Source organism: Orussus abietinus, unplaced genomic scaffold (genome assembly GCF_000612105.2).
Source record: "Orussus abietinus isolate OABI.00-Male unplaced genomic scaffold, Oabi_2.0 scaffold22, whole genome shotgun sequence".
Lineage (NCBI taxonomy): Eukaryota > Metazoa > Arthropoda > Insecta > Hymenoptera > Orussidae > Orussus > Orussus abietinus.
In genome coordinates this window covers 1486155-1499625 of record NW_019394596.1, presented here as the reverse complement: position 1 = coordinate 1499625, position 13471 = coordinate 1486155, and the positions used below count along the sequence as shown (strand labels likewise).

The 13471-nt window shown below is 57.6% G+C and overlaps 1 protein-coding gene across 1 annotated transcript; it reads left to right on the top strand.

Moving 5' to 3' along the window:
• Positions 1-5845: 5845 nt before the first annotated feature.
• On the top strand, positions 5846-13370 carry LOC105702175 (neuroglobin). Its single transcript, XM_012429544.1, has 3 exons — positions 5846-6205; positions 8519-8750; positions 9669-13370. The coding sequence occupies exons 1-3, from the start codon at positions 6018-6020 to the stop codon at positions 9822-9824; spliced, it is 576 nt and encodes a 191-aa protein (XP_012284967.1). The 5' UTR covers positions 5846-6017; the 3' UTR covers positions 9825-13370.
• Positions 13371-13471: the final 101 nt, after the last annotated feature.

Genomic DNA, 13471 nt, shown 5'->3' with positions numbered 1-13471 from the left:
GGCCCAGGACGCGCGCCGTCCGCCGCGGTGCATACGCGCTATTTTCGGAACGCCGACTCGCTCGCGAGAGGCCCCGCGCGAGAGGAGCTGGCCGCGGGCCCGAGCCTGGTGGAAGGAGAAGCGGGCTCGTTAAGACTTGCCCTTCCACCAGAGGAGGAGATACCAGGAGGGGAGAGATAGAGAGAGAGAGAGAGAGGCGTGCGGAGAAAAATCCGAGGATGGACGCCGGTACCCGATTGGCCGACTCGAGCGGTGCGTTCCGAAACCGAGCAAGAGTCCCGAGAGTCCCTCGCGTGACTCACGCCGGGGCCCGACGCGCCTGGGAAATAGGAATTCTCTCCGTTTCCGGCGAAACGGGCACCCGGTCTCTTCTTCCTCCTCCTCGGCCGAGGTAGAGTCTCGCGCCAAGTGCGTCCCCGCCGATCCGCGGGCCTCGTCGGCTCCGACGAGCCGGGGAAAAATCCCCGATCGGAGGAAGCTATCTCGCATGCCGAGTTGCCTGCTCTCCTGTTTACTTTTTTTAATCCCGATCCCCATTAATCCACCTCCGAGAACGCTAGATCTTAAGCCTCGCGAGAAACCACGGAGGCGCCCGGGTTGGGCAATCCAGTCCGGGTTTAGAGAGGGATTTAAAAACCGTGCGAGTCGATCGGGGAAGTTCGACCAAATGGTCCGGAATCGTTGTTTCAACGGGGCTTCGAGCTCGGTGAACGTCGTTAATCAACGAGCGGGAACAATGAGGAACGATATAGAGCACCGTTACGAGAGATACGCGCGGAAACGTATAATATACTCACGGCGAGGTGTGGTGCTCGTCCCGCGGCTCTGCAACGGACAGGTGAAACGGACAGGTTAAATTCGGCCGCAGATGCGCCGCAATTGGTCGCTTTGAATTCTAGACGAGGGCAAAATCGTGCGTCCCACCGTTTCAAATGTCCGGAACGGATCTCTGGGCTGTTCTCGAGGACATATTTGCCGAGGAAGGAGAAAAGACAGGATTTTAACGAAACTGGGACCGGGAGCCGAACGCGCCCCCAACGAGTTCGCGAAGCTCTCGATCGCGGAACTCCATATCTGAATTGCCCTTCGGAATAGAATATTTATCATCGAGATGTAAATTCATTCCCGAGCAAATCAACCTGCCCCACGAGCCGGTATTTCGAGCCAGGGATAGATCGATACCGCGTTTGGTCCCACGCTCTTATCTCCTCGGTTATTATCGACAACGGTTCCCGCGTGAAAGCGAAATCGAGAGACCGGGGAGAATTTCTTCGGTTTTCCGGAAAGAGGCGGAATTCCCGCGTTTTCCTTAAATCGGCGCGTCTCGTAATAATGAACCGCCACTTCGGACAACGTCCCGCCGTGCCGGGGCATATTTTCATTTAAGCTGTAATTTAATTAAAGAAGAGAATAATTAACGCGCGGAGGGAAGATCACTCGAGAGGCCCCGAGCGGGAGTCGAGTTCGCAGGATTCGATGAACTCCTCTCACCTGGTTCACATCCCAGTAGGACTGCGTGAACTCGAATCTCGATCGAGTTCCCTAACCGTGAGACAGCGTTCGACCACTCGGCGCGGCCTCCCTCTATTAATTACTAATAGGAATGGAAATACTCATTCAATTTAAATCCCCTCGACTCTCCTCGCGCACTCGCGGGCAAATTAATCGCCTCTAAATATTCAAACGGCGTGCCTCTACATTACCCAGTTTATCCGCTACTCGAGCTCGTCGAATACAGAGGGAAATTAATATTAAAAGGCGCGATGCCGGCAAAAACCGCGGATTAAAGGGTACATACTGGGAGGAGGGAGGTACACCGAGTCGTTCTCTTTTAATTTAATTTCCTCGATTCGCAGCGACCGGCCCGATTTTCCTGGGAGTCCGGGTTAACCCTCACCTGACTTCCGACCGCGAGTTGGTTCACGGTCTTCGTGTGCATCTCCGGGGGCGACGATTACCGTCCCGGTTGAACTAGGAGGAATCGGCAGGTGCGCCGCCGTTTTGCCGTCCACCTTCGAATCGAGCCGATCGAACTTTTTTAATTTGCGAGCCGTTCGAACTTTCCTAAATCGCAGACCGCTCGAGTTCCGCGAGCAAACGTTAACCGGCGGGACGAAGCCGACGACTAAACGCGGTCCCGCTCGGTTCCGTGATCCGCGCCCATTATCCGGTGGAGCATTTTCTCACGAGATCCCCGGCTCTAATTATATGTCTAGCCGCTCCTCGAACCTACGGCTTTATTGCCGAATGTGCTCTACCGAGGTAGGCGTGGAGGCGAAGACCCAGGAAAGGACTCCAATTTCTATCTCGACTCCTCGAACCCGTACCTGGCCGACCTCCCGCCTAGGAGAGCCATTACGTCGAAAGAAAATAGCCCCCCAAAATTCACCCCCCTCTTCCACGTGTCCACGTGTCCGAGTCCCGATGCCGCGTGGCCGTACATTCGCTCCCGAGGGAAGTGCTCGGCAATATTTTCCGGGGTCCATTTTCATATTTCCGGAGGGTTTCCTTCGGCGCAGGAACATCCCCGCAGGAGTCCTCTAGCCTGGACTTCATCCTTAGCTACTGGTATCGGGATCGGGATCTCGTAGACGAATCGAGCAGCTGCGGGGATGCGTGCAACTGCCGGAGGGCCAGCTCGCGCGAGTACGCGCGAGTACCCGGGAGTACGCACCCACGCACGTGCGTGCACCAGAACTAGTTGGGGTGAAGGACCGGCGCGGTACCTTATCGCTCGTCTTATCCGATATCGTGCCCACCGGTCGGCATCGCGGAAAAACTCCGCGCCTCGAGAGCGCATCGTTTGGATCGCGCACCCCGCAACGGCGGGTACGCAATAAACCGGAGCGAAGGTGGAGGAGCGGATGCGGTTATTTCGAGCCGATCGAAGGCTCGGAGGAGAGTATTTCCTAGGAGACGGCCCAGAGTCTAGGAACGGCGAGGAAAGTTTCGCCTCCCCGCGGTAAAAGTTTCCATCGACCGTTTGCGTTTAATCCGCGACGAGGCGCCTTAATCCGGTCCTAGGAGCCGGAAACGGAAACGCCGACCTAATCGAATTCGGCCGAGACGTGGTGGGAGGGCTCCGCGAGATTGCGCCAATTTCCCTCCTCCCGGAGAAAATTCGGAGAATCTCTCTCTAGAAGAGGATCGTCCGAAAACCTCCGGTGAAATCCTCCGCGGGAATATATTTTTCTCTCCCAACCGCAGAAGAGAAGCGCGTCCGAGGAATTTAATCGAGCGGTAGAGAAGACGACGTCGCGTTTTTGGGGGTGGCGTCCCTCCCAGGACGTCTGCCGAGGGAAAATTCCGGGAGTCGTCAAAGGGCTGCGCGTTTCGACTTTATTTCCATTTTTCAACGATATGCCGATATTTGCTAGACGTCACTTTTCATGAATAAAACACGGGGCCGTCTTTATCCGCGCCTCACCCCGCGGCGCGTTTACGGACCGCGACGACTCGAGAAAGGTCCTCCAAGGAAGCGGAGGATCCTTTGACGAGATCCCGGCCCGGCGCAGTCTGCAAAACGAGGGAGAGCGCCGAATTACCCCGGGGAGATGATTTTTTCTTTCCCCCGATATCTCGCCAGGAGGATCGCCGAGGAAGTTTGCTCGCTCCTCTTTGTTTCCCCTTTCCTTTGAGTCGCGACGTCTCGGGGTCGGCGAGGACGAATTTACCGTCGGGCTCCGTTTGGAAAGGTCCGAAGTCGTCCCCTCGACGGACTCCTCCGGAAAAAAGTGGCCGAATAAACTCGGCTTACGAGGAAACGTTCCGAAATAACCGGGCAAAGTTAGGCTCCCCGACGTGGGTGGAGTCGCCCCTGGCGGGACACCCGGAATAAGCGCGAACTGGCCGACCACTTTCGAGACTCCGTCTCGTCGCCGCGACTGAACCTCGTGTCGCGGTTCCAGCGGTTAATGAGCCAGGATTTACCGGCGACCATTGATCGTCGATCGAACGAGGGCGGAAGTCGCGCGGGATCTCCTGTCCACCTCCGCCACCCACGGGGTGGTCTCGGATTTTTCCTCGCGGCTCTCTGGAGGCTCTTTCCCTGGGACCCATTTCCCTCTCATCGGGGAACCGGGCAACGCGCTCCTCGATTATCGAGCGAGGTCTCTCCCATGGAGGCGTCCCACGCCTCGCATTCTAGAGGAGACGCGCCGACGAGCGTCGAAGCGTCCCGCCTCGTTCGGGCTTTGTACGCTTCCGCGTGTACGTTCATCGTACGTACGTACACGTACCAGCTGGAAAGTCGATAAATCGGTACGCGGCTCTTCCTCCTCTCTCCCGCCGCGCGTCTCGCTCCGCGAGGCGGCCGGCAGTGCGGCCGACGTGTTCTCCCTTCGGTCCGGGAACGGCGCCTCCACTGGCGCGGGTTTCCGCCCGGAGCCAGGAGGCCGCGAAAGAATCGGCGTAATTCGAATTTCCCGGCCCGGAAGAGGGGAGTCGACGGCGCCGGCGCGTCCGCCCGGAGCTTCGGCGTCGACTCGGCAGGGCCGGAGGCAGCACCGCCCGGGGCGAAGGGGCGGGGGCGACGGCGGCGACCCCGGGCGTCTTCGGAAGGCGCCCCGCTCGTCGCCCTACCTGGCTGGCCCTCCCCGGTCACCTGCGTCAATCAATCGACCACCCTCGGGCACAGCCTGGACGGAAATAAACACGGAAGGGCGCGCGCCGCGGCGTTCGATGACATCGGCGCGTGCACCGCGACGTCGAGGGTGGCCACCCCTCGGGCGCGCGCCGCGGCCCGAAATACGCGGGCGCGGGCTTTCGAGGTTAGGGCGCCAGGGGCGGGCGCCGCGGCGTCCCCGCAGTCTCGCGGCCGACGGGGCCAAGGCGAGCACGCGCCCGGGAAGTCAGCCGACCGAGCGCCGCCCTCCGCGTCCGCGCGTCCCTAGGAGTCGAGAGCCCGCCGGTCGGTCGCCACCATGGAGCCTCGGACTCCTGGCGCGGCCGAGCGATCCGTCGCGCGAGAGGGTCCGGCTCGCGGCCGGAAGTCGCGTCGAGACGCCGAGACCGGGCGCCCGGACTAGCCCACCGCGGGCGGACGCTTCGAGTCGAGCCGTCGAGGGACGAGGACCGGAGAGCTTTCGGCGACGAGGTCGAGACGGGGAGGGATGGGGTCGCGGCCCGGAGCTCCCGACCGGAAGGGTCCGTCGAGGCCTCTCCCCGACGACGTCGCGCCGCTCCGGGCGGGCAGGAGGCGTCGTCCGAGAGACGAGCGGGCGTAAAGCTTCGGTCGCGCCGAGTTCTCGGGCTATCGGCGTCTCCCGGCGCCCATTGTTCGTTCTCCGACTCGGTGGTGATTATTGAACCCGGAGGCCGCATCCAGGCCAGGACCTCCCGCTTTCTCGGCCCGCCGTTTGCGCAGTCGGATTCCGGATCGGAACTCGGAGGAAACGGTCGTCCGCCGAGAGCCGGAGCGACCCCGATCTCGAGGGGCGCCGACGGCGCCGCGTCCTGACGCGATCGACCGACTCGGGTCGATCGCGGCCCGACCGCGGCACGTGTCTCGTCCCGGTCCCAAAGACGACCCGACCCCCTAGGGGTCGAGGATTTCCCTCGCGGGTAGCGAAAACCGATCGCGCGGCAGCTGGGCAAAGGTCCGAGACGGAACGAGCCGAGGACGATTTAGGACTGCGCGAAAAAGTGTAAAAAAGGAGCGGACTCTCCCCCTGGAGCAGGCCTCCCCACCGCGGGTCGTCTCCGCGGCCTCCATCGACGCTCCGCCGGTAATCGCGGACCCACGTAACGCGGGGACGCGGAGACAGCGATCCGCGTCGCGAGCGGGCGAACGTTCTCCGCGGAAGCTCGAGAGGAGAGGCCGGTCGTCCGGAGCCCGGAGCGATCGTTAACCCCCGAGAACCCGCGGTTGCCGAGGTGACTCGAGGCGATGCGCGTCCGGGTCGTCCTTTGACTCGCCGGACCTCTTTTGGGGCCGCAATCGCCCTCGGTCGTCTCGCCCCGGCGCCGAGCGAGGCCCGCCGGATCGCCGCTCGAGGCAGAGGTCCGATCCAGTCGCGATGGGCTGCGAGCTGGGGAAATTGACGTCCTCGACGACGCGAAATCAAACCGGGCGCGAGAGCCCGCCACCACCGGCGGCGACGGACCCGAGGCTTCCGCTGACCGCCAAGCAGAAGTACACCATCCTGGCCAGCTGGAGGGCCGTGGCGCGCGCCATGGAGCCGACCGGGGTGTACATGTTCGTCAAGTAAGTCGGCCCGTCGAGAACCGCCCTCAGGGTGCAAAGGAAGATCAGTCGGACGATCGGTCCTTCTTTACCCCCCACGTCCGAAAGGGCCGACCGGTCATCCCTCGCTCCCCTCAGGGTCGCCTCGACTCGCGGGGGGTGGGACCGCCCAATAGCCGACCCCCGGGGAACCTCTTTATCCGCGAGCAATTTCCCGCGGCAGACGGAACCCGCGACCCCGATGGCGGATTAATAGGTGCCAGTGATTGGCACTTAGGTTAATTAATCGGAGTACCGGGGCGCAAAGGTTACTCCCCTTGGCATTTAACCCGTGGTCCCTGTGATTACGCCTAACGCGCCGTTTCGATGCCAAACGTTCCCGACGAGCCTCGTCGGCGCCCCGTTTCAACGAGGCTCGCGTCGAATAAATTCCTCCGCGACTCCCTGGAGAATTTGCTACGCGAATACCCTTGGAGAGGGTGCACCCTGATCCCCGCTCTCCATTCCCAGGCACGGTTATCGCCAAAAATCAGCAAATCGTCCCACGCCTCCTCCGGATCCGGACCCCCGGTCGACCCTTACGGGCCCTCGTAAATTCTCCTCCACGGGAGGGCTTCGCTCTTCGAGGGGTTTCCCCGGCGTCCGACGAGTCCTTTTTCCTCTTTTCCCTCGTCGAGAACCTCCCTTCTCTATACCTTCGGATTCCTCCCCTCCACCCTGGTCGCAGCATCCCTTGGCGCCGTTCTCGCGACGAGCGCAGCATCCCTTGGCGCCGTTCTCGCGACGAGCTCGGATTTAAGGCCGCTTCGTTAAGGCCGGGTCACGCGTGACATCCTCACGGGTGGATGCTGCAGTTCGTCACTGGCCTTGGAAATCGATAAGCGTACGTGTACATACGTGTACGTACCGTGTACACCCCGCGGCCGGGTGGCCCCTTTGCGACGTACCTGTGGCTCAGGGTCCACCTACGCGAGGAGTAAAATATGCACGCGAGCCGGGTCGTCAGAGATCAGGTGTCAGGGGCTCGATCTCGAAACCTCCACCCTGGAGCCGCGGGGGCGGAAAGTCCATTTTCCTCGAGAATCGCGAGGAGGCCTCGTCGAGTTAAGGGATGCCGAAATGACTCTATTGTCCATCCTCGACCCCCCTTCGCCTCGTATCGGATTAATTCGACAGAAAGAAAGAAAAATCCCTCGAAGCGCGAACCATCCGAGAAATTTCGTTAAAACATCCCCTGGCAGGAAAAAGGATCCGTTGGAGCCGCTAATTGGCGCGCCTGCGAGAGGTGATTCTCGCCACCCCGGTTTAAGAGGTTCATTTTGAATTCGACCCTGAAAGAGGTGAAGCTACTTCCCGAGTCTCGAGGTAACGTCGCGGTTCCTGATCCCGCGACACCTGGGGGTGCACTCGGGCTTTCGGGGGCGCGAGGTCCTTTGTGGATTAGAAGTAACCAGGAGTACTTGGTAAGGGGTAGAAATAAAAAAAGATCCAAAGGAACGTACATACGCGGCGGACTTCCCGGCACCGACTCCGCGCTTTCGCTATCCAATACGAGGGATGATCCAACCCCTTTAAATCCCCGGGCGCCGCGAAATCCGACGTGGAATCGAAGCGGACCACCCTCGAGTCTCCGTTCGATTCGCAAAGTGGTGGATCGGGATCTCGAGAAAGACGCAAACCCGGGGATTTGGAGAAAACTGCGCCTCGCGCGAATCCCGAGTCGGCTACCCCTTTCTTCCGGGATTCCTCCGGAATCCGCGATTCTCGAAAATCGAAAATCCGGCTTCCGCGGTCGGAAGGTCTCATCAGCGACTCGGCGCCGCGAGGATTTAGGTTTCCCTGGGATAAGGGGCGGACCGGAAGAGATTTTTCAAGAAAACACTTGCCACCTCGAGGAGCCACCCCGAGGGCCTCCATTCGATAACTCGATAACCCCCGGATTCCCCGCGAGGACACCCCTTATTGCCGGAAACACTTTGTCACGTCCCTTCCCTCGTCGCGCCGTGGACGTCGAAAAAATGTCTAGCCCTCTCGAGGCCGCGGGGGAGGCGCGTCGCGACGTCGATAAATCTCGAAGAGACTCCCAGCTGGAGGAAAAAAAAAAAAACTCCCCACTAGTTCCCCATAAGGAATTCCCTACATTATCCATTTCTTTCGCCCGGGCGCCCGACTCGCCGGGGCGAACTTGCGACCCGTAGAACTTTCGGACCTCTCGCCCTCTTTTTACCCTGGTCGGAAAGACAAAAGAAAAGAACTAGCCCGAGAACTTTGGAAATCCCGAGGTGGCATCGCATCGACGCGACGTAGAAAAGCGAAGACTTACCTTTTGCGCAGGTTGTTCGAGGACAACGCGGAGCTGCTGAACATGTTCACCAGGTTCCGCGACCTGAAGACCAAGGAGCAGCAGTCGTCGAGCATGGAGCTGGCCGAACATGCGGTCACCGTCATGACCACCCTGGACGAGGGTATCAAAGGACTAGACGACATGGACGTTTTCCTCACGTACTTGCACCAGGTCGGGGCTTCGCATCTCAGAATCCCCGGCTTCGATCGGCAGTACTTCTGGGTAAGGAAACGATTCGGTTAGACTTTTTTCCTTTTTTACAAAGAAAAGGAAAAAAAATCGAAACCCTCCTTGCAAAGTAGAATTAGCGGTTTCAGGGGGGGGGGAATTGGCCCCGCCTTCGGTATTCCTCGGGACGTTTGGACCGCGGGGAACGAACGAACGGGGAAATCGATTTTCCGTCTCGGTAGGAGGAGAACTCGCGGGAAAAGTCATCGATGCGATGCCCGGCCCGGCCGATGAAAGAGAGAAATAATTAGATCATATCCGCGGATTTAATCAGTAGGAATTAATTTCCTTCGCGCGCGGGGGGGGAGGTTCGAGTTACGTCGGAAAATTCATTTCCTCGCGAGTAACGAATTCGACGCGGAGCTTTACGGTCCAACTTTTCAGGGGGATTTACATAAGGTGATTCATTGTCGTAAAGGGCAAAAAATACGAGGCGGCGTTTTCCCCGGTTTTACGGTGCCCTCTACAAAATGGTCCGTTTCGAGTAATCTAAAAATCGGCTCGCAATTGCCAGGTTCGATTAAAAAGCGGATCACGGATATGCAATAACGGCGATCGGTAACGATGTAATACCGAGGGGGGCGATGTCGTATCGTCCCGCGAAATTGTAACGCAGGGTACCCCGGCCGATAACGCTTAATTGCCCATTATTCCTGGGAGTTAATCAAGACAGAGCTCGTCTACGTTTATCCAACGCGAACCGCAAAAACCGGCGTGCAAGTATAAACCTCGATAAGCGCTTCCGATACGTGCCTCCGGCTCCGGAACGAGCGTTAACGTCCTCGGAGGTAACCGAGGAGCAAAACTTCACTCCCGGATAATTAATCACCGTCTTTTATTGTCTATTCCTCGTAGACGAGTCGACCGAGGTGACTTCCGCCCTCCAAACCGACGATTATCTCTCCTTTCCAGAAAATCGAGGAGCCCTTCCTGGAGGCCGTCAAGAGGACCCTGGAGGACCGGTACACGGAGAACGTGGAGCACATCTACAAGCTGACGATCAAGTTCATCATCGAGACCCTGATCGACGGCTTCGAGAAGGCGGAGAAGGACAAAGCGAAGTCCTAGTTATTTAGGGAAGGATGGAGAGCCAACGCGAACGTCGACCGGGAGCCGAGGTGTCCCCTGCGCCGGGTCGGGTAACCAGGAGCCGGTCCCCGGGAACGCGGCCTCCTCGCCACCTCTCGAAGTCGACCCCGAGCCGATCCTGCCGATCGGCGGCCAGGTGACTCGGACTTCCGGGAGTCCCCGATGAGGAAGACCTCCGGAACCACCTCCTCGGTGGAGGATCCCGGCTCCCTTCCGGACCTCGAGATCCGAAGGAACTACTTTCTATCGTAGCTTAGCGAATCCTTTTTCACCTTGCTCGTCCCCTTCCTCCCCGCGTCGTCCTTCTTTTCCCCTCGCGAGTTTCCCCCGGTCGCCGGACTTTTCCTCGACTTTTCAATGCGGAAGAGTAGAGGGACAAGATGCGGTCGTACCGCGACCGCCGATGACTGGATCATCGGCGACCCCTCCCCTGAATTTCGGGGTCCAACGTAACCCCGCAATACACAGGGGTGGAATAATTTTCCCGGGGTCGGTTTTCCCATAGATAACGAATACATGCCTCGTCTCGTCTGACTCATCGCACTTTACATATCTCCGCAATTTCATCGAAATCAAGGCGATCGAGGTCATGAAGTCCTCTTGTTAGGGAGAGCTCGTCAATTTCTAGATTCCTTGCTACCCCCGCGGACGATAAGCTCAATTTCTCGCCGGTAATTTTCCACGTCCTCTCCATTTTTTCTTTCCCCTCCACTCCCCCTCTCTCCATCTCGAACAACTCGAAAGTAACGAGCCGGCCTCGGGATTTTCAGTTTTCCACCCCCGTAAATCATAGCACCTCGATCATCCCCCTCCGTACTTCGGTAAAAAAATCGCTCACTCGACGGAGATTCTTATCGACCACCGAGCCAGGGGCGATTTTTTCCCGCTCGATGATTCCTCTCACGAGTTAAAAAAAAATCCCTCCCGAGAGGTGCGGGAAAATCTCCGCCAATGCAGAACCACCCCCTAGGACCTGCGGGGGTTCGAAACTTTTCCGAGGAGCTAAAAAACGGGGTTGAAAGTTTCCCCGCGACCCTTCCTCGCGGAATCAGACCTTCCAGAGAATTAACCCTCGTGATTTTCGGTCGCGCGTGCAAGGATCTCTCCCCCTCTCTCTCTCGATCGGTGGAACTCGTTCGGAGGGGTTCTAGATTCTGGACAGCAGGGGAAGGACCGGAGGGGTTGAAAATTTGGCCGAGTGCAGGCCCCCCGCCCGACGCGGATCCTCCCTCGGGAAGAGCCGAGAGCTCCGGCGAGCATCCCTCTTCACATGTCAATTTCCTAGGGACTTTTTAAGCTAGGACCAAAGCCCCGTCTCTCTTTCGGCTCGAGAGCTGGACTTACGATTAGCGGGGGCCTCCCTCTCCGGTAACCGGCGATTATCGACGCGGTCGGCGAAAATCGCCGCTAATCGACCTGGAGACCGGAGATCCTCCTACGGGACGCAGTTGCCGTCTCGAAGTCGCTGTTTGTACCAGAAGAAAAAAAAGGAAGAAAGACAGAAAAAAAAAAACAAAAAACAGAACCATAAATATAGGTAAACGTGTACCGCGAAAAAAGCGTGGCGCCGATGACTCCGCGACCGCTGCAGTCGATGACTCGTGACGGGGAACCATCGATTTCCCGTCGATGACGCCTGGTATCTCGCCTCTGCCATGGGTTACCACCCGGAGCGGCCCATCGATCGACACTTTGACCCTTGAGGTTCGGGCTGCAAAAATCATGGAAGGTTCAATGAGAGGACGATTCCTAGTTCGGAAGACATTACCGAAATTTATCGACGAGTTTCCCCGATAATCGGCCATCGCCTCGGTCGTGGAGACCGCTCCGCGGATGGTTCCCCGTTACTCGCGGAAAGGCGGAAATCTTTCGTTCCCTTTAACGAAGGAAAAGTGCCATCGGGCTCCCCGAGCGGCGCTAAAAGTGGACGTTTCCCGTAACCATCGACTCGCGATCAATCCTCCGCCAGACCATTCGATCCCGGATTTAATCCGATTAGGCCGATTCATGGATGGCGATTGTTAGCGCGTTATCGCCCCCCTTGTGCGTCCGCCGTTTGCAATAAGAGCGAAAACATGACTCGGTTAACAGGTCAGCCAACGTAATTGGTTTCGGGTCATTCCCGTTGTAATGAATGCGGCGTGGAAATAATAATCCTGCACGGCGGCGCAATCGACAATCGCTCCTGCCCGATAACCACCTGCGTCCCCCGCGCCCTTCGGCGGCCCATAACGCACAAAGGAAATGCGCAACAAAAGCCCGAGGATCGCAATCGGTGCCCAAGGGCGGAATCGTTATTTTCCCAGGGAACGACCCCCCGCGAAGCCAATCCAAGAACAATCCGTAATACCTCGGTTTAAAACGATTTACCATTTCTGCGCGCTATCGACTGGCTCGGAAGTTTTCAAAATGGCGGACCGGGCGTCCCTCGATAGCCGGGGAAACGACGGTCGAAAGAGACCGGGAAATTTTTCCCTGACTCGAGATATGGTACATTGGGCCACGGCGGGATGAATTCCGCGTATCTAATTCCTCGGGGCGACTAACCCCCCGAGAAGACTAATTAATTTCGGCCCCCGAGCCTCGGTTTACCGCGCCAGTCTCGATGCCGCAACCACAGAGGAAGATTCCCCCGTGGAAGACGCGCGTTGCACCCCCTGGAATCTCCGATCACCCTTGAGCGGAGGTGCAACAGCCCGTATCGATTATTCGTATTAATAACGATACGCGATTCGCGGTCTTCCGCCGGGAAGGCCGTCCTTACGGGCGACAAGGGTTGCAAACGGGGTTGGCTATCGCGCTTACACCGGAGGTCGCTCCCCAGCTTCCAGCAGGTTATACGAAATTGTATCCCTAGACTGCTTTTACTCTCGAAATAACGGAATTAATAATAATATGATATGCGAAGGTACGGACGGTTTCCCTGGGACGCTGCGTGCGGCCATTTTGAAAGGCAGACCCACGTGACCTGGTTTCGATTTCTGCTGGCTTGGGGGGTGATGTATTTACAGATCTCAAGATTTAACATAATTCTGTCACCCCCGGAAGTATCGATGGGGCATCGAAATACCGGCTATCGAGTAGTTCGGTATACGGACATGTTGATATCGGTTGCATTGATTTTCCACGATTATTACGGCCTCCGAAAAGTGTCCACTTTTTCCGCGGCTCGGGTAACCCAGACTCGCGGCCGATGTTCGAGCTGAGGTTTTCCAAAATTTCGGCCGACTTTATACCATAAAGCGTCGCGATAAATGTTGCATGGAAATGAGTATTATGCGTTTCGGTCCTCGAACGCGGTTTCAAGGAAAAAAAGAAGAAGCAAATGGGCACAGTGCCGAGATAATCGTGCAAGGGCTCGCATTCTAGTCCACCGTGTTGATAAGAGTTTAAGGAATTTCATACGAAATGCACAAACGACCTGTACCTTCTATTCTCCGCGATAAAGGAAACAAGAAACAGATCTATTTAACCGAAAGTCTTCATGAAACAAGAAAAAAATATATATATATATTAATGATCTAGTATAAATTGCAGTTATGCGAATGTTGCATCATCTGTGTTTGTTCTATACAGGTCCAAATGTATTATTGTATCTGATGGGAATATTATATAACGAAATATAT